Below are 27,842 nucleotides of genomic sequence, written 5' to 3' on the forward strand. Positions count from 1 at the left end.
TATCATTGTGTTAGACCAGTCAAGTACTGAAGCAAACACTTCACAGTGTATGAACACACTCTACACTCCTAAGCTAAGCCTTCAAACATCATATAGCATGATAAAGGTGGTCTAATAATAGAAGCAGCGATTTGTTCCATCTTTGATCAGTCCCGTTAAACATGCGAGCATGGGGTCAGATGTCCTGTTAATCATGCTGATAATCCTCAGCACACACTGTGCAGTATGTCAGACACCGCTTTAGCCAGAGGTGTGAATGTGTTTTCATTAGCAAACAGATACCTGCTCGTCCACTGTGGGAGTTAAGGGCATGGCATGTAATAAGAGAAGAGACAGGACTCCCTGAATTTTACACTAAGGGAGTCTGGGGCCTCCCTCTCCTGCCACCTCCTGCCGCAAATCATTATTTAGTCTCTAGCAGCAACAGCAATGACCGAGACCTGACGACAGGTGAGGAGTTCCTGTTAGCACCAGTAACTCTTTGAAAATACTTTTCAATATCCAGGGTTGAGAAAAGCCCTCCTTTGATTTGTACAGCTGATTATTTCAACATTTATTTTCCATCAAGTAATCATTAAATGTAAGTAGTTGTTTTTGCATTGTTTGATTTCAGTCTTTGAGTTACATATCTGACTACTGATTCAATGAAACCCTCCCTAGCCCTTTAGAGGAAAAAGGCAGACATGGACAGCTGCATGTGATTATGCGTGGTATTATGGCAGGCCTGCGCATGAGCTTTGGTTTATTGCTGACCTTGAGTCCCAGGCTCTCTGGCTTTCTTTAACTCTATTTTAAGAACAAGAGATTTGTTTTATCTCTCTCTGTTTGAGCATCATCCCACCTCTGCTTTTGTCAGTTTACAGGCCCTCTACCACCACACGTCATTGTACCCCACAGTTTTCCTGCTCAGGCATAACTCTGCACTTTCTGTCCCCCCACATTGATGCCGGGCTTACAGCATACAGTAATTTACCTCAAGACATTTTAGTCATTCATGCTTCACTTAAGCTTCACAAATACAATGTTTTGCATGTAGGTAAGTCAATGTATGAATTTCATCATATATTGTAATATTTACACTGAGCAAAAATATAAACACAACACTTTTGTGTTTGCTCCCATTTTTCATGAGCTGAACTCAAAGATCGAAGACTTTTTCTGTGTTTCTATGTGTGGCCTTTTATTGTGGCCAGCCTAAGGAACACCTGTGCAATAATCATGCCGTCTAATCAGCATCTTGATTGGATTATGGATTATCTCGGCAAAGGAGAAGTGCTCACTAACACAGATTTAGAGAAATTTGTGAACAATATTTGAGAGAAATAGGCCTTTTGTGTACATAGAAAAAGTCTCAGATCTTTGAGTTCAGCTCATAAAAAATGGGAGCAAAAACAAAATCGTTTATATTTTTGTTCAGTGTATGATTTAAAATATATTTACTGTAACTTCTTTGTTGCCAAAATCAACAGAATATATTAAAGTTACTTCAAATAAATCGTGTGTTCCATAATGTTCCATAAAACCACTCGGTAATAAAAAAGGATGCACACAATGATGATGCAGCTCAATGAGGTTTTATTAAGGACTACAGGGTGTGACTAGTGAGAGTTTGGGAATCTACGGCACACAGCACACAAAAGTGTCTCTCCAAAGGCTCCAAAGGCTCACTCCTCCTCAAACCCTTTCTGTTGCAGCCGAGAAAGTTGGAAAGAGAGAAAAGAGAAACAGCTGTTAGGATTAGTATTGCTTTAGTGTCTCAAAGCAATGTATCATTAACAGACTGATACAAACAAATCACCGCTATTGACCGTACACATATTTGCGCTAATACTTGAAAAGCAGAGCAGCATACAAGTTAAATGCAGCCAACAGAGGGCAGCATGTGTCAGGGTCAGATGCTGTGCACCTGCTACAGAATGCATGCTTCAAACCTTGGGGCCAGCGTCGCGGCTCTTGGCACGCATCTTGTTGACCTGAGTCTCAGCGATGTCGGCTCTCTCCTCAGCCTCGTCCAGCTCATGCTGCAGCTTGCGGAATTTGCCGAGATGAACGTTAGCCTGTTCCTCCTGTTCAAAGTTGAGTCAAAGAATGTAGTGACACAGTGATAGGGGGAAAGAACCACATGAAGAGCTCACTTCATGCATTTCCTCACTTACAGATTCCTCTGAAGATCTCTTATAGGCCTTCACTTTCAGCTGCAGCTTATCTACCAGATCTTGAAGCCTGGCAATATTCTTTCGGTCTTCCTCAGTCTGTAGATAAGAGCCCAGATTACAAACGTAGTTTCTTTAAAAAGAACCGTAAGCACCTGGGCAGATTACATCTAAATACCACAAACCTGATAGGTAAGCTCCTTTATGCGGCGCTCATATTTTCGGACACCCTTCACAGCTTCGCTGCTTTTCTTCTGCTCCATTTCCACCTCATTTTCCAGCTCCCTCACCTGCTCAGGGGCAATGGTTTTGATATTTTTTCGAATATGGTCTTCAAATTCAATGCTTACCAAAATGACACAAATCACAAATGTGTCCTACTCACCCTGGCCTCGAGCTTCTGCACCTGCTTCTTTCCTCCCTTCAGTGCAATCTGTTCGGCTTCATCCAGCCGGTGCTGCAGGTCTTTGATGGTTTGCTCCATGTTCTTCTTCATGCGCTCCAGGTGAGCGCTGGTATCCTGTTCCTTCTTCAGCTCCTCCGCCATCATGGCAGCATCAGTAATGGCCTTCTTGGCCTTTTCCTCAGCATTTCTGCACTCCTGCACTGCTTCCTCCACTTCAGTCTGAAGCTGGGATGTATCCGCCTCCAGCTTCTTCTTGTGATTTATCAGGCTGGTGTTCTTTTATATACAATTGAGGCAACAATGTTATAGAATGTACTCACAAGCAACATTTAAAAACAATTATTCTATTTTTCATACCTGTGAGTGCAGTAGCTGCACCCTCTCACTAACATCCAGCAGCTCTTGCTCAGCAAGTTTGCGACCTCTCTCAGTTTGCTCCAGAGCAGCCCTGAGCTCCTCAACTTCAGCCTGAAGCAGGTTGTTACGCCTCTCAACTATGGCAACGTTTTCCTTCATATCCTCGTTGGCGCGCATAAAGTCATCAAGCTGGAGCTGAGCATCCTGGGAAAATTTCAATGCCTCCGGTTACAGACATACCATTGTTATGATGCTTACATAAATGAAAGTTAAGCAACCTTTTTTTTTACCTTCAGATGTGCATGAATAGCCTTCAGTTGTTTCTGAGCCTCAGCCGCCTGCCTGTTGGCCTGGCTAAGCTGGATCTCCATTTCATTGAGGTCTCCCTCCATCTTCTTCTTCAAACGGAGGGCCTCATTCCTGCTGCGAATCTCAGCCTCAAGGGAGCTCTGCAGGGTGTCAATGGTCCTCTGCGAGTTCCTCTTGGACTGCTCCATCTCCTCATCCTTCTCAGCTAACTTACGCTCCATTTCTGCCTTGATCTGGGCGAATTCAAGCTGGGCTCTCAGAATCTTGCCCTCTTCATGCTCAAGAGAAGCCTAAGACAAGCATCAATATTTTTCAAACTTTGTGTTTTACAGCATGATTTTGAAACCATGAGGAACTGAGAAATTGAGTTTTTAGTTTACCTCTGCTTCCTCAAGGGCAGAATGAATCTCACTCTTCTCCTGCTCAAGCTGCTTACGGACCTTCTCCAACTCATGAATGGTTTTTCCTCCCTCGCCAAGTTGCTCAGTGAGGTCAGAAATCTCCTCTGTGTATGAAAACAGTTGTTTTAAAATGGCACATGCAATGTGTACATATTGACTGATAGGACATATTACCCTGAAGATTCTTATTCTCTCTCTTCAAAGTCTCCAGATGTTCAAGAGATTCTTCGTAGGAGTTTTTCAGCTTGAAGAGTTCAGTGCTCAGAGACCTGGCCTCCTTCTGAGAGCTCTCCAGCTCACACTGACACTCCTCATATTTCTGTTTCCACTCAGACAGGACCTAAACATTGAGATACAAAAAAAGTTTAAATCATTACATTAAGCTCTCTACAATTGGACAATGTCAATTATTTGAGGAGACTTCGAAATCCCAGGTCGTACAAAAATATGATTGTCTTCATACTCTTTTTTTTTTATTATTATTGGAACTATTTTTAGCTTCATGCCGCTAAGAAGGTCATTATATGAATGTACTTGACAACTTTGGAAAAATTGATTTACTTTGTCAAAGTTTCTTTGCTTCTTGTCCAGAGCAGCAGCAGCAGCATTAGACCTCTCCACATCCACCATGAGATCTTCGATCTCATTCTGCAGTCTGTGTTTGGTCTTCTCCAGAGAGGAACATTTCGCATTCACTGCTTCCACAGCCTCTTCAGCGTCCTGCAGACGCTGAGCCAGCTTCTTTCTGAAAGTGGAAAACAAGTCTCAAACACTGGTGCTTAAGTACGCCTTTTGAGGAGCATTTTATGCTTATATTCTAGTACGGGAATTTGAGATGATAGAGATGGCGTTGTAGAGTATCCATCATGACTAACTGCAGAGGAGTCTCCACCTTGCAGCTGCCATAATCCAAGCCATCCTGCTTGTTATTCTTTGTGAAGCTGCTGTGATCTATGGAGATGCAAAAAGCTTAGTGCAATGGCTGATAATCATGAGGCTGTTTGTCAGTCACTTCACTTTAAAGACGAGGTGAAATGAAAAATGTCATTTAAATCCTTTTAGATCACATCCCCGGTAATATTGTGCATCTATTTGACATTACAGGCCAAAAGAATACAGAAAATCAATTTCTTCGAATACTTATATCAAAATCTGATCTTTTTTTCTTCCTGTAAAACTAAACTTCACGTGTGCTTACGTAAGTTAGCACCAAACAATTTCAACCAATCAATCTGCAACATTTAGCCGCAGAGCACCAAGAACGCTCGGTCAGTTAGCTACTGCACTGTGGAGAACGTCTGTCTACGCCCACTTCTCAACGATCAAATCAAATCCCTCAGCACGACTTAAATGGTTGAAAGGTGAAAAAAGTGAGGGCGCTTAAGTCAAATGAAAGAGGAAAGACACAGAATGGTTTTTAGGTAGAAAGGTATTAGGGCCTTTCTGAAAGACAGGAAACTGGTGATGTCTCTGCAGTCAGTGCTTACTGTGTCATGATGCCTGCCTCCAGTTTTTTATTTTACAATCCATTTGTCCCTTTTTCACCACCTCCAAACACTTTTTACTTCCCCCAGGCCAATGCATTTCAAAGGAACTCTCCAGTCCTTGAACGAGGGTAGTTATAGGCGTATCACAAATTAGGATTGTTCTGTACCATTTCCTGTTCTCTTCATCTTGATTTTCTGCGAATATCTAATTCCTGTGTTTAGAACTGCTGCCTGTGCATGACCTACCTGCCTCTCCCCTCTGGATATGCTTGTTTTTGTGCCTGAATCCTGATAATCCTCTTGCCTTGTACACAAATTCATGACACTCCTATGACGACTGGGGAGCAAAACTATTGCTGAAAAGAGTGGGATCTGTATATGCCAGACTTTTCCTCAGATGTAGACCTCTCTGCCCTTTGCAGAGGCCGCTCCTGTTATCTGGTTCTTTGTCTAAGGACTGAGAGATGAGAGTTCAGAGCTTCATAGACTTCTACCTGGCACCATAGAGAGCCTCCTGACAGGCTGCTTCACCACCTGCTACGGCAGCTGCACCAGCATGGACCATAAGGCGCTGGAGAGGGTTGCGGCATGGCCTGGCACATCACAGGGTGTGAGCTGCCCAGCCTGCAGGAGCTCTACGCCCAGCGGTGCCTCAAGAAGTCCCTGAGGGTCAGCAAGGACTCATCACACCCACACAACAGCCTGTTCTCCCTGCTAGCTTAAAGTCGGAGGTACAGGTCCGGGATAGCTTTTTTCACCCAGCCATAAGTCTTTTAAATAAATAAAACTTCATAAACACAAACAGGTGCAATTCAACCCCTTTGTGCAACACCGTCTTGACGTCTGTATCTTTGTTAAGTTTTAGATTGATGTTCTTATGTGCACTGGACTCACTTGGCCTCCTCCAGTTCCTCAGTCCTCTGGATGGCATCAGTTTCGTACTTAGTTCTCCACTGAGCTACTTCAGAGTTGGCCTTGGACATGCTGCGCTGGAGCTCTGCCTTGGCCTCCTGCTCCTCCTCATACTGCTCCCTCAGAAGGTCGCAGTCGTGACGAGAAGACTGCACTGCATGGGCTAATGCATTCTTGGCCTGGATTCATATAGATCATTTGGTTGTTTCTCTTGGACATACAGCTACTTTTAAAACATAAAGATGATTTATACATTTAGCCAAGTCATACCTTTACTTCCTCCTCTAGTTGTCTTTTTAGATCCTCAAGTTGTTGATTGTAAGAAGTCTTTCCTCTGGTCAGCTGAGAAATCAGCGACCCTTTCTCCTCCAGCTGTCTTGAATATTCGTCTACAAATGCAAACGTTGCAGTTGCTTTGTTCTATTTTTAACAATTGTTTTATTTGAAGTGAAAAGAGTATAACACTGACCGTTCTCAGCTTGAAGCTTGGCTTTATGGGTAGTGAAGTCATTAAGGGATCTCTGATATTCATCACACCTGCTCCTGTAGTCATTCATTTGATCCTCCAAAGTTCTGCAGGTCTTCTCCAAGGTCGTCTGCAAAAGTAGTAAAGCACAGTTCACAGGAATTTTTAACAACAGTACTAATGCTATGGGAAATATATATCAAGCATGTGCTCATAATATATCCATCTGTACATTCATTCACTTCTTTTACATGTATTTTAAATTTTAGTTGCAGGTTTGTTTTTTTCAGTGTACCACTCTTGACCTTGAGCATCTTTATGCGCACACACCTTAGACTTAACCACTTGTTCCATACTGGAAACCACATCATCCAGCTCCAGTCTGAGCTCGCTCTTCTCCTTCTCCAGTTTCTGCTTGACTCTCTGAAGGTTGTCAATCTGCTCTCCCAGGTCTGCAACGCTGTCCGCTTGTTTCTTCCTGAGAGTGGCAGCGGTGGCTTCGTGCTGCAGAGTGGCCTCTTCGAGGTCTCTGCGGAGTTTCAGGAACTCGGCCTCCCTCTTCTTGTTCATCTCAATCTGGGCAGCTGTTGCTCCACCAGCCTCCTCCAGCCGCTCGCTGATCTCCTCCAGCTCTCTAGCCAGGTCCGATCTTTGCTTCTCCACCTTGGCTCGGGCAGCTCGCTCTGCCTCAAGCTCTTCCTCCAGCTCCTCTACACGAGCCTAGTGTGAGAAGAATATGTTAAAATGTAGCAATACATTTCCTTTCTTTCTTGAATGGTGCATGTTTTTACCTGCAGCTCTTTCAGCTTCTTCTGAAGTTGAATGATTATCGCCTGTTCATCTTCAATTTTTCCGTTCAGCTGGCTGATCTCAAAGTCTTTCCTGCATCCAGTGAGTCATTTTTTAGGAATTACTAGGAAACTATGAACACAATATTAAATGAACAAACAATGTCATAATGGATCTGTACTTTTTCAGGCGTTCCTCCAGCTGTTGCTTGTCATTTTCTAAATCCATGACAGTCTCCTGGCTCAGCTTTAAGTCTCCCTCCAGCTTTCTCTTGGCTCGCTCGAGGTCCATTCGAACTTTTTTCTCTTGCTCCAGAGATCCTTCAAGCTAATACAAACAATGCTTGCAACAATTATGATTGGTTTGATTCATAATTCTTAGAGTGTTATCTAAATTTGATATACATAATCTTACATCATCCACTTGCTGCTCCAGCTTAGCCTTGGCCTTGGTCAGAGAGTTGACTTTGTCTTCTTCACTCTGCAGGTCATCCAGTGTTTGCTGATGAGCTTCCTGTAGCGCTTTCTTTTCCTTGGTCAGCTTAGCAATGATCTCATCCAGAGCTGCCATCTCCTCCACCAGGTTCTTCACCTGTGACAAGTGAAAAGGTTAATAGCCGAGTGCCTTATTAAGTTGCTGGTCGTTGAAGCCGGTTAGGTTTGATGTCATACCTTGTTCTCAGTGGCGTGCTTCTCTTTCTCCACTTTAGCCAGAGTTAACTCCAAGTCATCAATGTCCTTCTTCAGCTCAGAGCACTCATCCTCCAGCTTCCTCTTCTTAGCCGTCAGTTCAGCGTTCATCTCCTCCTCATCCTCCAGCCTTTCTGTCAGCTCTTTGCTTTTTGCCTCCAGTTGAATTTTATTTTTGATCAGCCCCTCGCACCTTTCCTCTGCATCACAAAGATTATCTTGCTCCTGCCAAACATGTTTCCCCATTAGCACATACCGTAATGACATGTGTACAGGAAAGTGTCAGTAGAGTAAAGGCCCTTCTTACCGCTTGAACTTGGAGCTGCAGGTCATTTTTCTCTTGGAGAAGAGTCACCATTTTTTCCTCTAGCTCCTTTCTGCGAGCTTCAGATTTTGCATACGCCTCTTTCAGCTTCAGGAATTCTTCCTTCATGTTAGCCATCTCCTTCTCTGCCTCAGCAGATCTCAACAGAGGCTTGATCTTGAAGAACAGCTTCATCCAAGGCCAATTCTTGACCCCCATGAATGAGCGGACATTCCATTGGATCACTAATAATGCATCTCTAAAATGTTACAGATAAAATAGAAGGGTCAAGTTAAATATACAAATCACAAACCAATAACCTGAGTCTTTAATGACCATTATGAGCGTGAGACCAAAGATACCTGCGCTCCACGATTTTCTGATACTCAATACGAGACAGAAGACCCCGGGCTCGAGCCTGAATGGCTGTGATGATTTTGGAGAGACGCTCGTCTCTCATCTCTTCGAGCAGACCCAGCAGTCCCGCCTTGAAGAACACCTAAAGAGACCAACTGGTATTTCACTTTTTGCCCTCTTTTTCATCGCCTCACTTTTCCCAATATCAGAAAAAAAACAAGGTGATACCTTGGTGTGTCCAAACTTATACTGATTATGATCAATATCCAGAGACCCGAGAAGTTTCTCTGCTCCCTTCCTGCTGTCAATGAACTGACCCTCAGGGATGGCAGCAGGATTCAGAATGCGATATCTAACAAAATTACAAAAGTATTATTAAGAACAATATTTATCTTATGTTGGGAATTACACATTATATGACTTGAATTTAATACCTCTGTTTGAAATCTCCATAGAGGATCCTGTTGGGGAAGCCCTTTCTGCAGATCCTGATGCCTTCCAGCACACCGTTACAGCGCAGCTGGTGCATCACCAGTGGGTTCTCCATGGCCCCAGGAGTCTTGGTCTCATTGGGGATGATGCAGCGCACAAAGTGAGGGTGAGTAGACCTCAGGTTGGTCATCAGCTTGTTCAGGTTTTCCTTTTAACACATACAAAGATACATTTAAAAATACTGGCTGTTTAAGCGTTCAGTGTCATATGAAAAACTATATTCTAGGACTAATACAATATACTGTCGTATACAATACCCTATGAAGAGCAGACACAGTCTGAAACGATGATCCCTTCTTCTTCTTCGCTTTTTTCTCCTCAGTACCCTCGGCAACTGTTCAGAAACAAATTGTCATTTTGTCAAAATAAACTAAAAACATTGTCAATTCTAAAAGACAAATTCACACGAGGGTACCTGAGTCAGCTCCAGCGTAATTTGCAAAGAGTATAGATAATAGTTTTAAAGTAGACTTCTGGTAGAGTCCCACAACCGTCTCATTCAGGGGATCTTTGTTCTTCACCAGCCAGTTGTTGATATTATAATCAACAGTTCCAGCGTAGTGCATCAGGGCAAAATGGGCCTCTGGTTTCCCTTTGACAATTCTTGGCTTCTGGAAGTTGGCAGACTTCCCCAGATGGTTGTCATAGAGCTTCGCTTTGAAGGTGGTATCAGAGGCTTTGGGGAACATGCACTCCTCTTCTAGGATGGACATGATACCCATGGGCTGGTGAGACAAAAATATAATTTATTCGTTTTTTTTCTTCATTTATCATAATTCAAGAACATGTGAATAGTCTAGTTTCTCACCTTTTCAATCAGGTCGATACAAGCCTGCAAGTCCATACCAAAATCAATGAAAGTCCATTCAATGCCCTCTTTCTTGTACTCTTCCTGCTCCAGCACAAACATGTGGTGGTTGAAAAACTGTTGCAGTTTTTCATTGGTGAAGTTGATGCACAGCTGCTCAAAGGTGTTGAACTGCAGAAAGGAAAAGTGTAAGATTGTTTATTCATATTATGTTAAGAGGTTTATTGTTTGGTATTTAGATTACTTACGTCAAAGATCTCAAATCCAGCGATGTCCAGCACACCGATAAAGTACTGGCGAGGCTGCCTGGTCTCTAGTGACTGGTTGATTCTTATTACCATCCAAAGAAACATCCTTTCATAAACAGCCTTGGATAAAGCTCCAACAGCATAGGTCACCTGTGGAACAGTTGATATATTCATTTTTCATTCAACCTTTTACCCTCTGCACAAGTAACCGTACAAAGCTTATTGTGTTCCTATATGATGTCTAGAATCTTAGAGTATAACAAAGATCAAGTTCCTTACCTGGGCGACATTTTGCCCCTTGGTGACCCACTCATTTCCTACTTTGACTCGTGGATGACAGAGACCTTTGATGAGGTCAGCAGAGTTCAGGCCCATCAGGTATGCTGATTTGTCCGCATCTGAAGAATGAAATAGATTGCTGTAAACGGCCTACGTGTGTCCATCTATGCTGCTCCAACCTGACAAACAGAACTTACCTTCAGTGCCGTCAGCCTCTGCCTGCTCCTCTCGCTGCTTTTGCTTGAACCTCATGTTTCCGTAGTGCATGATGGCCCCAGTCAGCTTGTACACAGAGTTCTTTTCCTCTTGAGTAAAGCCCAACACGTCAAAGGCACTCTGTGGAGAAGCATATGATAACTTCATGGGCGTTTACACATATAGATTAGAAAGCAAGGAGAGCATTCGGCAGCTTTTCATACATAAGGGCTGCACCCACGTAGTCCTCCAAACGTTAGCCAGTTAGTCATTTAGTTGCAGAAAAAAAGCTTTGTCTGTTGTCTGTGTGTCTTTTAAACATGCCCACATACCCTTAGTTGGCTGACAGTTCGATCCCCATGAATGTTTGTATGAAAGGGTGAACGTGATGCGTGTACAAGTGCCTTGAATGGTCTGAGACTTGAAAGGCACTATACAGTAAAAGTGGAGTCCATTTACCATTTTACCATTAGTGAGCTAATCAGCAGCTACAAGCCAAGCTAACGCAAGGTAAATCACCCTAACGACACCAGAGGTCTCCCAGCTACACTTCTGAGAACCAAAGCATTGAAGGGGCAAAGTTATACTGTGTTGTTATCAGGCTTGGTTTATGCGAGTACTTGGTATAGTATAGTATTTTAGAGGGTACTTATTATTATGGTTTTGTATTTCTCAGTAATGTTGCGTAGAGTTAACAATGTTATTGACAGAATTAGTTTTTTAGTTATAATGACGTTCTACAGCTACTCGACTAACGGTAAACCAGTGGTTCTCAACTGGTCAAGCCTCAGGACCCGCCTCCTTGATGACTAATCACAACCCAAATTAACCAACCAATTAAATTTAATTAAGGAAAAAGGGTGTCGTTTTAACCTGAGATGGAACAAAACCATCACAGTATGTCAACATCACAAACCTCAACGTATAATAGTCAAGAAAAATGAGTTAGCAGTTAGCAGCCAAAGTGCAAAATAAATGCAGCTACTGTAAGGCTGACCAAGTTTCAAGAATGTAAATGTAACTGTAGCTGGGATTACCCATCATTGGAAGCATGGAGTGTGAATAAACTACACATCATAGGAAACGCATGTCCTTCAAAATAAAAGCGCTTTTGCGACTTTTTGCCACAATTTTTTTTTTTTCAAGCACACATCCCCAACCTACTGGAAACAGCTCCCCGACCCACTTTTGGGTCCCAACCCACCAGTTGAGAACCACAGGCTTAAAACTACAAGTCGACTAGGAAGATCACGACAGGGTATGCAAATGTCCTCTGACGCACTGTGAGCAACAACGAGGCGGGGGCCTGTTGTGCTGGTTTACATTAAGAAAGTAGTTCACTACTTTACGAGTGGTTTACTGAAAGCAGAAACAGGACCTCAGTGCTATTCAGGCTTGCCAGCTCTGGCACCACCATTGTATTAAAACAATGCATACTGCAAGAAAAGCAATTCCGTACTTGCCATGCATAGCCCTACTGTTGTCCTGACAAATGTTTTAGGTAAACTCGGCAAGGTTGTCCAGCAAAAAAGTTAAACCTGTTTCCACTTTTGCAGGCAAATCATCCAGCAAGGCCCTTCATTGGCCAATCGACTACATGCAAATGAATATTCCTGACATATTACTTTGTAAGCCAAACACCATACTCCTATCGTGTACCTCGAGATCTTCATGACGATAGGTAAAATACTCTTTTGTATTATTTTGTGTTTTGTCGTATAATAAAACCCTTGTGCCGTGTTTTGGCATCTCCCTAACTCTAAACTTAGTGATTAATGTGACAAAATTAATCGCCCCGCGACCCTGAACAGGATAAGCGGTATAGATAATGGATGGATGATTAGAGTTTAATGTAATGCTGTAAAAAGCAGAATGAATGAGAGCCTGACATCAGTTGCCATCAGTTCCTCTGCGTCATCAATGGAGGCCACTTGGGTTTCCCCCTGAGAGATGAAGGCGTAGTCGTAGGGATTGTTTGTGATCAACAGCATCTCTGGAAGACACAGAGACTGGATGAGACAAGGTCAGACAGATGACAGACTTTTCCCTGCTTATTGACAAAAGAAACCACAGCAATATACTCACCCAGGAGTTCGGGCTTTTTGTTGGATAGAATCTGGTAGAAGATGTGGTAGTCTCTCTCAGCCTTAAGCTGGAAGGTCACGCGAGACTTCTCCAGAAGGTCTGACAAGTGACAGATACAAGAAGAAGAGACGGCTATAGGTAAAAAACACTAGTACTGTTTGTATTTTATACAACATAAATTAGGTTTACATAGTGTGAGTATGATAGTGGTGTTTATTCTTACATGTTTCAATATCAGCTGAGGCCAACTTTCCCCTGGCATCAAAATGGATTCGGATAAATTTACCCTGGACGGATAAAGTTTATATTTGTGAAGAAACTGAATAAGTTATAATCACAGTTTAGTCGCTCAAAGATTAGAAACTCACAAATCTGGAAGAGTTGTCGTTCCTGATGGTCTTGGCATTGCCGAAGGCCTCCAGAGCAGGGTTAGCCTGAATGATCTGATCCTCCAGGGTGCCCTGTCAAAGAGGAACACGGCGTATGCTCAATTTGTAATGAATGTTTAAGCTACACAGATTGACGTTTGTTCCTCTGGTGGAATCAAGTGATGTATTTTTAGTGTTTGCAAGTTCAACCCAGGAAGTAAGGCGAATCATCTTCCTCAGAACCCCTTAAACAACTCATACATGTAACAGGACGTATTTACCTTGTCTTTAGCATTGGGGTCTTTCTTCATGGTTCCAGCTGCAATACTCGCAAAATACTGGATTACTCGCTTTGTGTTGACAGTCTTTCCAGCACCTGATTCTCCACTGTAATTTCAAAGTCAGTGATCAATACTCTCTGTCGCAGTGTGTAGGACAAGTTGTGATTTCAGAGCATACATTCTCTCAGTCGATGATCAAGTGGAAGATATTACTTACGTGATCAGAATCGACTGGTTTTCACGGTCTACAAAAAAGAGAGTACAGAGTTCAGGATTCAGCATTACTACATGTAAGTGTAGTTACCTAAATAATCCTCTGTCTTTTTACCTGCGAGCATGTACTGGTAGGCATTGTCAGAGATGGAGAAGATATGAGGAGGAGCTTCACTCCTCTTCTTTCCTCTGTAGGCGACAACCACTGCTTGGTTGTAGACTGGCAGCGCCTTGTAGGGGTTGACAGTCACGCAGAAGAGCCCGGAGTAGGTCTGAGATTCACAGAAAACTGTTTTACCGTTTGCCTTTCAGAAATGTATGAAAGTAGATATATGTCTGAGTTCAGGTTCTGGACACACTACTCTCCCTCAGAGATTCTACTCTTGTGACTTCCATTATTTTGTTTTTGATCACATCTTTAAGGGAAAACTGCGACAATCTTTATATGAAAAATAGGTTCAAAATGAACCTTACTGTTACTACTGTATCACAGCTAGAGAGTACTTATTCACGTTTCACGTCTTTGATGCATGCTTTGGATGACAAATATGGTTTATTGGATTTAAGGCTACTCACGTAGATCATCCATGCTGCGTAACGCTCTTTGAGGTTAAACAGCACAGCTGGTTCATGGAGGAACGTCAACATGGCCATGTCTTCAATCTTGTCAAACTTTGGAGGATTCTGTTGCAGAATGTCTATGTCCTTAACGGTCACAGTCTAAAGAAAATGAATGCATTTTGTTTATTTAAAAGCCATTCTCACAAACATTTAATCAGGACGTTATTATAATGTGTGAGTTAAAACATTGAGACAACTTCTTTTGTTGTGTTTGTCACCTGCAGGTGCTCTACTATTACCATCAGTATAGCTTGTGTAACACTACAAAGCACGTCACATATAGTTATTGCCAGATGACAGCGATACCTCGTTTCACTCAGCTGCTCAAGTGTGCTATTAGGAGGAACTTTAATTGCAGGAGAATTCTTGTAGAGAATTTGAACTTGTGAACACTTACTGAAGGAAAGATGCTTTAAATCTCACGTAGATTAACACTCAGATTAACACTTGCTCCCAGACACACTCAAATTTGTTCTACTCTAACAGACTGGTGACTGACATGACCCAATTAGTCAGAATGATGACAGTGATTTAGTTATTATTCTGAGCCAGGCTGATGTGAAATGACAGTTGCTTATCTTTTGACATGCTTGCTATGTTAAGGAAAAACACTATAAATCAATACGTTTATGCAGGTTTTTGGGTGTCACAAACTCGGCCCACGGCTTTCTGTACATGTTATGTTGATACTAAGAACACCATATGTGATGCTGGTATAAACTAAAGGTCTGAATGGTAAAGCGTACTCACTGACCTTTCCATTCTGCGTCTCTACAGTAACCTTGTCTCCATCTCGGCTTGTGACGGTCGCCTTCACGAACTCTTCCACCACATCGGGGACGAAGCATTCCTTCTTTATGTCGAAGGGACGCGTGGACGCCTCCATGCGCTCCTTGTCCGACTTCCTCAGGTACGAGGCAGCCGGCCCAAACACAGACATCTCTGCATCCCCCATGGCTGCACTATAAACAGTTATTAGTAATCCATAAAGACTTCGCTCTGTCTCTGATACTTTACCTTTATGCAGTGTCTGTGTTTAGCTTCTCTTAAAAATATGGGTCCAAGGTAAATCTTTTTGTCTTCCACGGGAAAACACAGTCCTAATGTTATGATGTATGAATCTTAAACTTTAATATGAATAACTGTGAGAGCATTATGAAAGGAGAACTTACCGGTGGGTGACTCAGATGACAGGTGAGTTCAGATTTCCGTGTATTAGTCAGTGATGTGCCTTAATTTGGGAAAGACATACATAAAAAATTAAAATATAGGTTATTGTTACATTTCTGATTTTCTTAAGAAAACTGAGGTCTTGTTTTTCTAACTAGTATTTTAAATATTAATGCCACCTGGTTAGTTCATCTGTTTAGGTACATACATCAGAAAGAGTTTGGTTTGACATTCACCCTGTTAAGCATTTACGTCACTCCTGTGTAAGCCACGTTTGGAAAGAGTACTTTCCCATCACTCCTATTTTGTTGAATGACATCAAACTTAAATGTATTTACCTAAAGTTAAGACAGTGGACAAAATACAGCAAGAACAACAGCACGAGTACAAAGTGTAGTGCAGACTTACAGAGGCCAGGTGAAGTGGAAGCAGCCGCTAGACCTGCAGGGAGGGCAGGGATCAAATATATAACCCCTGATAACCCTGCCTTACAAGGCCAAGGGCACCACCCTGACCTGCTAACACACACACACACACACACACACACACACACGCACACACAGACACCAACAGGTACACTACTTCCACACATATCTCCACATTGTGGTAATCGCCTTCACTCTCATCACTTGTGACACGGCTCTCTCTGGCTCTCATGATGTTTTGGCTGCCCTCTCCGCTCACAACCAAATAATGTGATTTTTCGGGAGCAGTGCCAGCATAACTCTCCTGTGACTCACCCAAGCATAGCCTCTCTATCTCTAATTCTTCCACACTTTTTTCCTGTCGTCTCCTGTGCTCATTTCTTTTTCCAAGTGAGGACTGGTCGTGGACAGAAACCAGGTTCTATTTATTGCCTGAAGAGAAGCAAAGAGGGGCAGAGTGTGACACGAAAAGCATGAATTGCTTCCTAGTTCTAAAATTGTGTACTGATATAATTTAAAGGAGATGAGGCTCGCAAGATCAGTGACATCTTTTAAATCTCTTCTTAAAACTCACGTCTATAGTCTTGCTTTTATGTGATGTCGTCATCTTATCGTCTTCTTATTGGCTCTTATTTATGTTTTTAAAATGTTATTTCACCTTATTCTTACTTTTCCATCTTTCCTTGTTTTTATTGATCCTTTATCTCCTTTATTGCTTTGATCTCTTTCGTTGCTTTACTGATTTGATTCCTTTTTATTGCTTGTATTGCTTTTAGCTCTTCTATTGTTTTTATTTCCTTTTACTGGTTTCTATCTCTCATATTGCTTTTACAGCTTTTATTTCTTTTTGCATTCATTCCTTTCTTTTATCTCTTTTAGGTATTTTTGATTTTATTTCATTTTATTTACTCTTTCTACTTCTTCCTGCTTCGTCCCCTTGGTCTTGGTTGTGTGGGTTCCCCTGCTGCCTATTGGGTATTGGGTTTTGTGCTTTGCTTGTTTTGTGAATTGCTGGTTTTGTGTGAGTTGCTGGTTTTTGTGATCTGCTGGTTTTATGATCTGCTTGTTCTCTGCTTTACTTTGTTTGCTTGGCTGTCAAAGCACTTTGTAAACTCTAGTTTTTAAAGGTGCTATATAAATAAAGTTATTATTATTATTATTAATAAATATAGTTCACCTCTCACTGATAAACACAGTATTTATTTGGGGTTTTGTAACCGGAACATTTCCTGGAGGGGTGACTGGTCGGTAGCCCTGCTTCATCTGAGTCTTAGTTGCATGTTGTTGTTGAACTGTCCATAACAAACACTGTGTGCGAAATGGTGTTGTCGTAGGTCCTCAGCCATTCGCACACATGAACCAGGTCCAGGAGATTGTCCTTAACACATGCAGCACACAGTGGGAGATTTTCTCTGTGCAACTTCAACAACGTCATCACCATACTCACTCTCTCACTGTGAACACTCGTAACAATTAACTGCTCCGTTTACAGTTCAACTCGGACACTTTACAGACGTTGTGCAAGGGAACTAACAGAGGAAAGTCTGTTTAATGTCCGTTCAACTGATTTGGACTTTTTCGTTCTGACATGCAGCCATTTTGGCTAATGTCCTGACATGTTCAGAAGTGCAGTGTATATTTGAAAGGGGCTATAGGAACTCTGGTAAGGAGGGGGTAAAGTTGGTCAGAACATTAACCTTTATTGAGCATAAATGGTGTTGCATCCTTTTGGAAAGTGGAGTCTCCCTGGGATCCAATTCAAAAGCCTCCATTGTGTATCCAGAAGCTTGTCTTTGGACATGTCTTTGGACTGTTGGAGGATGTCTGTCATCAGGAAAATCCTCAAACCCACTGGTAGACACACAATGGAAACAGCTGTTAAGTGAGAGAAGCAGGCCTTTAATACTTTGTTAGTCCAACGCCAAAGAAACTCCAGCTTCTGTAGTCTTATGAACACAAACTCAAGTGTCTACTGAGTTCAGAAAGCTTTTTACAGGTTGTTCCTTGCAGTGGGGGGTGGGGAGGCTTGGGACCGGCAATACTGAAATATAGTCGACACAAAATGTTTGGAAATACTTTTTGATTGGGAGAAAGAGCAATCTGAGACAGTTAAGAGTGTGCACATTTTGGGTCTGTCTTCCTTGACACAAGTCTGTGAAAAATACAGTCTGTGGGTTAGGGGACTTATTTGCTCTGATTGGGCCATTTTACCGACAAACGTAAACAAATGATCAACTTGATATCGCAGGTACGCCTTTGTGTTGTGGGTTACTGAAGATGTGCTCTACAGGTAATTCATTTGAAGTGTATCCCTTGCTGTTACGCTGCACTACGGACACATGGATCATTACCCAAGAGCAGAGTCATCCTGTCAAGTCACCTGCGTTTATATTGCATAAAATAGTGACTTCTCTAAGTCCTGACTAAAAACACAAGTTCAGGTAAAGGTACAGGACACTGTAAATTGATATGGTTGGTAGCAAACAGCTTCATCCATTTCATCTATTTAAAGGCTCTGATTGTTGCATCCACTCTACGAATTCTGCTTCTGCGAAAGTCTCACATGCCCAACTTTCTCCTGCTGTAGTCATGGTCTGTTTGTAGCACCGAGGCGGTTCTTTGTTTCTAAGTTAGATCCTGTGTGGGAGTTATTGACACAAAGTATATAGAGAGGTGTGTCATACTGTCCCCACCACTTCTCTAAATGATCAGGTTCAGGTTTATTGATACCCAAGGGTAAACTAGTTTCACAGTCGAGAGTTGAAACATTCAACACAGTTTGACAATCTAGACAAGACATACAACAAGTAACATAAACAAGAAACAAATTTAAAATGGACAGAGTGCTGCAATCCATGAAATAAAAGCAAGTAATTAAGATAAGTAAAAATTCCTACCAGACATGGGTTAAAAGAATAAAACAGTTCAATAAAATAAAATAGAATAAAACAATGAGATAAAAATCAATCAATGCATAAAAAATAAGATACATGCTCCAGAGTGACTCGTGCAGTTTTGTGCAAAGGTTCTACAGCTTGTTTACCGGTGTGATTGCAGCTCGAACAAAGCTGTTTTCGTAACGTTTAGTTCTACAGCGTGGGACTAAGAACCTCCGACCCGAGGAAAGAAGCTCACTGTGCAAGGGATGCGAACTGTCGTTTAAAATGGTCGTGTGATAGCAGGGCTAAGTGGTTTGGTGAGGCCTATAAATTAACACTTGTCTCATGTGACATGCATTCATGCACAGCCAGGGTTTAATTCTAATGTACACTGAAGGCTGGTCAAGATTCATGTGGTTAGAATGCTTTCAGCAGCCACTACTGACACTTCAGTAACAGCTCTGTCATGACCTCCTACATGTAGCCCAATGGGCTGATGAAAATACAGACTTCGAAGAATTGAATATTGAGTGATGACAATTCAAACTTCTCAACAGCCAGTTTCGCTCATCATCAGAAGCATCAGCAGTTCACGTCTGTCTTCAAACGTCTGTGGTATTTGTGTTAGCTACACTGCCTCTGAAGTGATCACTACTGGAAGGTTAAACTGTAAAACTGTCACTTTCTTATACTCATATTCAATACATTGTTTTACACTAAAACAGTGACTCAAAGCACAAATTTCTACTTCAATCCATCAATTGTTAAATATATATATATATACATTTAAATATTTATTTAGTATATCAATCATCATCCATCCATCCATCCATCCATCATCATCTATACTGCAAATCCTGTAAGAGGTGGAGAGGACGAGAGGCAGGTTATACCCTGGAGAGGTCGGGAGTCATTCACAGGGCTGACTCCCCGAGACAGACAACCTTTCACATTCACAGGTACGAGCAAATTAGAGTCACAATTAACCTAACAAGAATGTCTTTGGGCTGTGGGAGGAAGCCAGAGAACCCGGCAAGAACCTAGGCAGACACAGGGAGATCATGCAAATGCCACACCGCAATCAGTCAATCAATTTTTAATAACGGGGAGCCAAATCATAACAAAAGTTATCTCATGACACTTTACAAAGAGGAGTATACCTATACCTGTTATATTACCATGCAAGTCTTAACTCCTATCTTGCAACTTACAGGACTTAAAGGATCTGTTGCTGACATCAGGTCTAATGGAGTCTGGCACAAAGACGTTAGCAGCAGATCCTTTAAGTCCTGTTGCGAGGTTTTGGAGATGCTCGGACCAAGTCGTCTAGCCATCACAATTTTGCTCTTGTCAGAGCGCCTTGCATCCTTACACTCGTCCATTTGTCCTGCTTCTAACACATCAACTTCCAGGACAAAATGTTCACTTGGTGCCAAACAGGTTAAGTTCAGTGACTGTGTGTCTGTGTTGACGTCTAGCAGACAGCCAGCAGTCTCCACCTGTCAATCAAGTGAGCCAGCCCCTGTGATTTAAGGCTTAATGTAGCTGAGCGTAAGTTCAACCAGGAAGACTGTTCATACTCACTCATTCATTAGCATCATTCATTCACGCCACGTTCTCTCTCTCCCGCTCCGACCTTCCTGTCTGGTGATCAGCTGATTGTGGGCGTTTACTATTTAAGTACTAAACCAAGCAGATTCAGCCTCGACGTCTGTCGACCAATCACCCCGCTGCTGTCAAATTTAAAATCTGCTCTCCTCTCTTCCGCAGACAGTTTGTCGTTTCAGCTCGATCACTGCGACCCTCCTCCACCCCGTTCACCTCCAATCCATCTCATCAGTGTCCGAGTCCAGCTCCTCAGCTCATCCTGTCTTCACCATCATCACCACCACCAGTGTCTAGACTCCATCGGGGGGTATCCTGTCCTGCTCTCGGCCTCTCGACATCTTCAAGTACATGAAGACATCACGATGGACTCTAAGACTTTGCACATTTCAAGTCTCTCCTGATTGAAATATAATTATATAATTCTGCGAATGTCGCCACAGACACCCAGTCCATTTATTGAAATTGAAATCTTCGAGACTATTACTTTAGGGTCTAATACCGAAACGTTTGATCAGTACAAAATATCATATAGATCAATTTATACAACATTGACTCCCCATTGTTTGTCATGATCATTTAAAATTATGCTCCTCTCTTCAGAAAATACAAACTTCTATCAATGTTTGATGTGAACAAATACCAGACTTGTGTATTTATGTATGAATATGTACACTTAACGCATGACCTGCCCAGCTCTTTCCAGAATTATTTTATGATTTCATCAGATATTCACTGACACTCAAATGACTTTCATCTTCCGTATTGTCGCACTTCTCTTAATCAATTTTCTTTGAAATACAGAGGAGCATCTCTTTGGAACAACCTACCTCCATGACTACAATCAACATCAACATTATCATCATTCAAAAAAAACATCTGAAAAGGAATCTTATTAGCCAAGACTTTAAACACTATATGGATACCACTTCAATGCATTCCACTCTGTAAAAATAATCCTCAGTCTAGTCAATATATCTTCAATAATGTTGTATTACTTCTGCTTAGTTTAGTGATATTTACTCGGGGAGGAATCTTCACAAGCCTTTTCTGGCTTCTAACCTCTCCGGCACAATGTTCATCTTTTTTACTAATATTGTTATCATCTGTTTTTGTATGCGTGTATATGTGCAAATAAATAAATAAAATATATGAAGGGTTAGTGCTGCTCGTGGTGGATTCATGTTGGGTCTAGACCTGCTCTTGTAAAATGTGTCCAGAGATCACTTTGGTTATTTTTGGTCATGACTATGTAAATAAAAATGGATTCATTGATTCATTGAGGAGATTCTGCTGAATGCAGACACTGTGCTCCCAGAAATAAACAGTGTCAAACAGAAGGTTTGCAATAGTAACTTCTTTTTGGCTTGACTTGTGAAGTGCCAGTGATCATTTATAAACCCTTACATACAAGATTAAATACTGTAGTCTTACATTATATACTAAAACACCTTGTTCTGTTACCACTACACTAAGAGAAGCAACAGGTCCCAGTCCACTCGTAGACAGCGAGTGTTGTGTCCATACAAAGCTACCCTCCCCATCGTTCCCTCATCCTTTTGGTATTAAGCATGTGTGCGGTTTATTAATACTTTTGGGTGTGATGGATATTAATAAACCTATTGTTTGATACCTTGCCTGAGCTCGCTGCCTTCTGCTGCAGAAAACAGACCACACAAACTGTGTTTGAGTCTGTTTACTGGTCACACTATCAGTGGCATTTTCAGCATGATGGCAGCCAGGGAGATAAGGACTCACTTAGAATTGACTGGAACCATGGAAGCACAGAAGACACAGTAATGGGGGAAAGAATAGAACAGCTGGACAGGATAAAAAGAGATCCCTTGTTACAAATTACATCTTTGTTACAGAGATGTCACTGCGAACCACTTGTTTTCTATGCCAATCCTCCTTTTCAGCTCACTTTTAGTGACTGAAGTGAATTCAGTCAACTGAAAAAACCCTTTTGCCATATTTTTCCTTTTGCAGGGATTAAGATGAGGCCTCCTGCATGTCTGTCAACATGGTCCCTGTTGTGGCTCTTTACTTTGGAACATTTTCAGCAGCAGGTCAGAGCAGAGCAGAGCCAGCAGGCAGCTGTTTCTGTTGTCAGTCAGTGTTTTATGGAGGATTAGAGGTGAGATCCTACAGCTGACAGCCCCTCCGGATGCCTGGATGCCACTCAGATACCAGGCCCTTTAATAGATCTGCACAGGGACGGGTGATTATGTGGTATTACAACCTTCTTCATTTGAATGAAAATTGAGTGCCAAATGTTGAATCAGTTGTTGAAAATCGGATTTTCTTGATTGGCCTAAAATATAATCACTTTTGTCTTTTGTTCCATGATGACACATTAAACAAAAAAACACTGAATTTAATTACAAGGGTCCAAAGAGTTGTTTGCAAGACAAAAGGAATCGAAGGATGGGGTCGGCTTTGAGTGTTTGATATCAAACAGATGTAAATGAGGTTTTTTGGATCTATGCTTTCATAAGATGACATTCACTGTGATTATGAGGCCAGCGTGGCCCAAGCAATGGTTATTATTTCTTTTTTAACCATAGAAAACTGTATATGAATACATTATATTAATGATGTCTGTCTTTGTCATCTTGTTTTTGTTATTGTTCTGGCCACTTCCAGATTCTTAACAGGGCTCCGCTTCTTGACTCACACACAGATCCAAGAATCACAGCTGCAGCCGCTTACTGTGTTGTCCTCATTTGACCATTTATTAACACAAAACAAAGGTTGTAGTATCGTCTGCATGAGGTCAAAGGACCGTGCCGATGCCCCGTCCACTTCCACGCATCTCACACACCCGCCTTCCTGCTTCCCCGCAGCTCACTATCAGCTGATTAATCCCAACAAAATTAACTGTTGACAATAATAATTGAAAACTATTCATAACAAAAACAAAGGATCGACATTGCCCCGGTAAACACATAAACATATCATTTGTAAACACAGAATGGCTCTAACAGTTATTGTCATTATTTTTTTTGTTTATTCCACAGCACCCAACACCTGCACTTCACTGCTGATTGCTGACTTTGCTGACTTTGTTGCTGTGTGGACGTCCCTTCTTTTATGCTCCTGAGCGAGCTGGGCTTAACATACTCTCCAGAATCATCATGGTGTTTCCTCTGGGTTACATGATGGCCACTTAAGCTTGGTTAGGCTTCCTCAACATCAAGCCACAATTTTTACAAATATTTATTCAACTCTGTGTGTGACTGTTGAATGTCGAACCCTTAATAACCCACCACCAGCTCAGGTGTAGTCCTGCTCCATCACTTCATGTTTTGCACATCACAGTATAAAACCATGGCGGTGCAGACTTTGTCCAGTTACTAGTTGCTGCCTTGAAGAGGTCCACAGTCTTGGCGAGGCTCAGAGCCACCCTGATTTGAAAGCATTTAATAAAACATTATAGGAAAGAATGTGGCTGTTTCATTATTGTGCTGCTATAACGACACATCAGGAAGTAAATGGGCTGCACAAATATATTGACTTCCAACTCTTCTGACCACTCAAAGTGTCTTTACACAACATGTTGTCACAGTCATGTTGACACTCAGATATGTAGACTGCAGTAGTCTGGGATCAAACTAATGACCCTCCGATTGGGGGTGCCCAGCTTTACCACTAAGCCACTGCCGCCCAGGTGTCACAGTGAAGTTCATCACATTTATTTGAAATCGTGTCACAATCAGAGTATTAATATTTGAGTCACGACCAAACATGTTTTTTGAGACAGCACAGCGCATAACTCGACCTTTGACCTTTTATCACAAAAATCAAGTTCAAGTGGACGTTTGTGCCAAATTTGAAGATAGTCCCTCCAGGCATTCCGTAGATACCATGCTCACAAGACTGGGACAAACAAACAGAGGGACAACCTGTAAATGTGATGGAGTTAGAGACAGCTAATTTATTTATCGCACAAATATGTTCCTAAAAAATGTGGAGCAAAGAGAACAACAAACATGGACACTAACAGAGAATAAAGCAGCACACACTTTGATGACATAACAATGTGGCGTGCACCATGTGACCTGGTTAGCTGTCTGGACCGTTTCTGCGAGTGCGTGCATGCATGTGTGTGTGAGTGGAGTTTATGCCCCACATTGCCCTAAGTAAAGCTTTCATGAAGAAGAAGAAGCAAAGAAGCAACACTTTATTTATCCCCGAGGGGAAATTCAATGTTTTCACTCTGTTTTTGCAAACATGCTACACACACAAAGGCCCGAAATACACACATGCACAAACAGGATTCCATGGACCTGCGCTAATGGAGAGATGTCAGAGTGAGGGCGCTGCACATGGACATGCGCCTCAAGCAGTGGGGGATTTGGTGCCTTGCTCAAGGATGACGGAGCCCAGGAAAGGAGCTGGCACTTCTCAAAGCTACCAGCCCAATTCCACGCTTGGTCCATTCCGGGACTTGAGTCGGCCACCCTCCGGTTCCAGAGCCAAGTCCCTACAGACTGAGCTACCGTCTACCCCTTTAGCTTTAAGTTTAATGCTGGAGCAATGCCGATTCGCGAGGTCTTCAGCGCGACAAGGCGCGCACAGGCTCTGGGCCTTCTCGCGGGGCAAAACTTAAGAAGTATTTAAAAGTGTAGGAAGTCCGGAGGCGGGGTGTGGCGCTCGTCAGCTGCCGGGTCGAAGAGGATGCAGGAACGGGGAAAGGATGAAGAGGCAGAAGAGCAGAAGAGACGAGCGGAAAAAACAAGAGAAAACAGGAGGAATTCGCTGTGTGAAGAATTAGGGTTGTTTAATATGAATAAGATGCCAACTTATGTAATTACTTCAAACTTATCTTTTATCATGATGTGTGCAGGTGGGAATAAATGATCTAATATGCTCCATTACTCATTAAGTGAAACGGTTCATAACTGGAAGCCATCTCACCACTGTGGAGGAGTCATGTGTAATGCCACAGTAGATCCACACAGTGGCAGCAGTTTTTCTTAATTACATAAAAGGATTTAGGAGGGAGACGCATCCTCATTTTAATTCAATGTTCATGATGTAAATGACTGTGGCTGGATCACTTCTGATGCACTTGGGCATATAATACATCTAACCCCAGGTGTACTAACGATAAAGTGAAGCATCAGACCCCCCACAGTTTTCAAGGTTCATTCAGTTCTTTTTGTCTGGTTGGGGTTTCTCTCCCGCTCCGAAGGATTGTATTATGTGTGTATCCAATAATACATGTCTAATCCAGTGACATTGTCGGTTGGCAGAATTCTTACCAGCAAACATCTGTAATTTATGTGTAATTCCTGTAGATGTCAGCAACATTCATGTAATTGTGGCGTGTGGTGCCACAGCATATTAAGACACTTGGAGGTGCTGTTGCACTAAACACTGATCAGTATCAGAGCAACCACCTCTGTGTTTAGTCCTCACTGATCAAAACCAACTTGTTGACGGTTTGCCATGTGGCAGCAACTAAACATCAAATTTAAATACATCACTTTCAAAGCAGTATAAAATACAGCAGTGTTGTATCAGTGTCAGTAAAGACAATGTTTTCTTCAGGGCAAGATAAGAACAGAAATCTGGATGTTTGGCTTTAGGACATGAATCAGATGATGTCGGGTCGCTCTCCTCAATAAGTTAACCTAATTTGCCTTTAACACTATAGTACTATCTGTAACTGGCAGCAAATGTTTCTAAATATTGGAAGTCAAGTTCCAAATAAAGGATGGTGATTTTCTGGGGGGTGACTGGCAGCAGAACCCCAAGGTAAGAGTGTTTTCTACGGTGGCCCTGAAGTGCAAAACAAAATTACAAAGTCTGAAACACTTTGACAAACGCTTGAGGCAAATTTACATTTTGGAAAACATTTTTACATTTTATAAAACAAAATTACATAAGCAAAACACCTTTACCAACAACAAATATGTATATATTATGGTAATACGAATACAAAAATACATGGAGAGTACACCAAATTTAACAAGTCTGTCTCATGTTGAATTACACATATTTAAATCCATGTTCTACTGGAGATGTCACTTAATATATTATATTAACATGCTATCTGTCTGGTGATGATCCTCTGAGGGAAAATGATAATTTACAACACAAACATGGATATCACAAACTGACTGACTGATTTAACTAGTCATGAAACATTGTACAGAGGAAATATTAAATGCACAAATGAAAAACAAATAGACTTGATGGATGTTTAAGTATCTAGTTCTTGACCATCTTAAAGAACAAGTTATACAGTTTAGTAAAACATGCATAATCACTTTCTTAGAGTGAAATGTTCAGATTGTTCAACAGCTCTCATGTCTGTACTATAACCAGCCCTTTTTACACTGCCTGTTCAGGACAGGACTGTTACACCTCACCATCTGTTTAATAGTCACAGAAGGCTGAGGGGCAAAGTTGTTCTGCCTTTTGAGGCGGCATCGGAGGTAGTAACAGAGCTGGCAAGACAGACCAGCACCATGTGTTTACTGTTTGTTTACACGTCGCACACCTTTTGCTTCTTAATGCCGGAACGCTGTGCAAACAGGACACCAATATCGCACCGTTGTGTGGTTCAGTGTAAAAGCATTAAGGCGGCGTAATGGTGGGGCTTCATTATGACACTGTTGTGTAAAAAGGACTAAAGATACTGCTGCTAGCTGGTTAGCTTAGCTTAACAGCCTGGCTCTGAACAAAGCTAATTTTTTCTGCCGACCAGCACCATTAAAGCATATTAATAAAGGTGCTTTCATATATACTAGTTAGCTGGCTGCACTTAGCATCTTCTCATCCAACTCTCTCACTCTCTCTCTCTCAATGTAGCCCCTACCACATTAACCATTTGTTGGTGCTTTAAAAAAATGGCGGATTAAGGCATTTCCGTGGTGTCTTCACTTTTGATACCAGAGGCTATGTCCACTTCTGTAGATGTAGATTATGTTTTATGGCATGTGATGAAAGGTCATCCAGTATAACTAAAATCGCAAAATGAGTCATGTGGATAGATAATTATGTTGCCTGGTTCAGGGTCAGTTCAAGAAACCAAGAGAAGCTGAGGTGAGAAAGGACAGTACATGTTGACTATGTGTGTGTGCGCGCGTGCACGTGCATGCCTGTGTATTAGCATCCATTGATTGACAGAAACAGACAGCTGCAACAGCTGAGTCTCAGCCCAGATACTGTACAAAGGTTACTGCTATTAATACGCATGAATGCAAACAGGCACTCACACACATGTTCAATACAACACTTTGCGTCTAATATCACTCATTGCTCACACTTTATTTATGACTTCTCTGTAACACTCTGGTTCTGCTCGGCTTACTCTCAACCTCTGCCGGCAAGACTAAATACGTTAGAAACTTTACCAACACCAAGGAATCAATGTCAGTGGCTCAGCCTTCTGTACCTTTCAGTCATCTCAGTAGGAGCAATGTGACACCTTCAAGGCCCAGGAGGCATATGACAGGGCGAGAACATAGTCTGTATTTTTATGTATATGTGTGTTGGAGAGGGTGGGTGTGAGGGACGGAGAAGAGCAGAG

At 42.0% G+C, this 27,842-nt stretch overlaps 1 protein-coding gene and 1 long non-coding RNA gene across 2 annotated transcripts; one reads left to right on the top strand and one right to left on the bottom strand.

Annotated features, from left to right (window-relative positions):
• Window positions 1-1,564: 1,564 nt before the first annotated feature.
• On the bottom strand, window positions 1,565-15,430 carry LOC138611402 (myosin-7). Its single transcript, XM_069684486.1, has 38 exons — window positions 15,393-15,430; window positions 14,975-15,182; window positions 14,176-14,319; window positions 13,715-13,871; window positions 13,604-13,631; window positions 13,387-13,492; window positions 13,106-13,198; window positions 12,961-13,024; window positions 12,738-12,836; window positions 12,542-12,645; window positions 10,655-10,793; window positions 10,458-10,576; window positions 10,179-10,328; window positions 9,931-10,101; window positions 9,538-9,847; window positions 9,380-9,456; window positions 9,065-9,270; window positions 8,859-8,982; window positions 8,636-8,772; window positions 8,277-8,532; window positions 7,952-8,194; window positions 7,695-7,871; window positions 7,462-7,607; window positions 7,283-7,373; window positions 6,822-7,211; window positions 6,495-6,621; window positions 6,296-6,414; window positions 6,008-6,204; window positions 4,188-4,371; window positions 3,801-3,966; window positions 3,606-3,730; window positions 3,207-3,515; window positions 2,917-3,120; window positions 2,539-2,835; window positions 2,339-2,443; window positions 2,157-2,252; window positions 1,932-2,066; window positions 1,565-1,685 (listed from the first exon to the last, which is right to left on the bottom strand). The coding sequence occupies exons 2-38, from the start codon at window positions 15,173-15,175 to the stop codon at window positions 1,665-1,667; spliced, it is 5,817 nt and encodes a 1,938-aa protein (XP_069540587.1). The 5' UTR covers window positions 15,176-15,182; window positions 15,393-15,430; the 3' UTR covers window positions 1,565-1,664.
• LOC138611403 (uncharacterized) lies at window positions 9,081-21,568 on the top strand. Its single transcript, XR_011309609.1, has 3 exons — window positions 9,081-9,228; window positions 14,998-15,130; window positions 20,465-21,568. It is a non-coding gene; the product is annotated as an uncharacterized lncRNA (long non-coding RNA).
• Window positions 21,569-27,842: the final 6,274 nt, after the last annotated feature.

Source organism: Semicossyphus pulcher, unplaced genomic scaffold (assembly GCF_022749685.1).
Source record: "Semicossyphus pulcher isolate SPU_LCO1_2020_fin unplaced genomic scaffold, fSemPul1.0.p SCAF_7, whole genome shotgun sequence".
Classification (NCBI taxonomy): domain Eukaryota; kingdom Metazoa; phylum Chordata; class Actinopteri; order Labriformes; family Labridae; genus Semicossyphus; species Semicossyphus pulcher.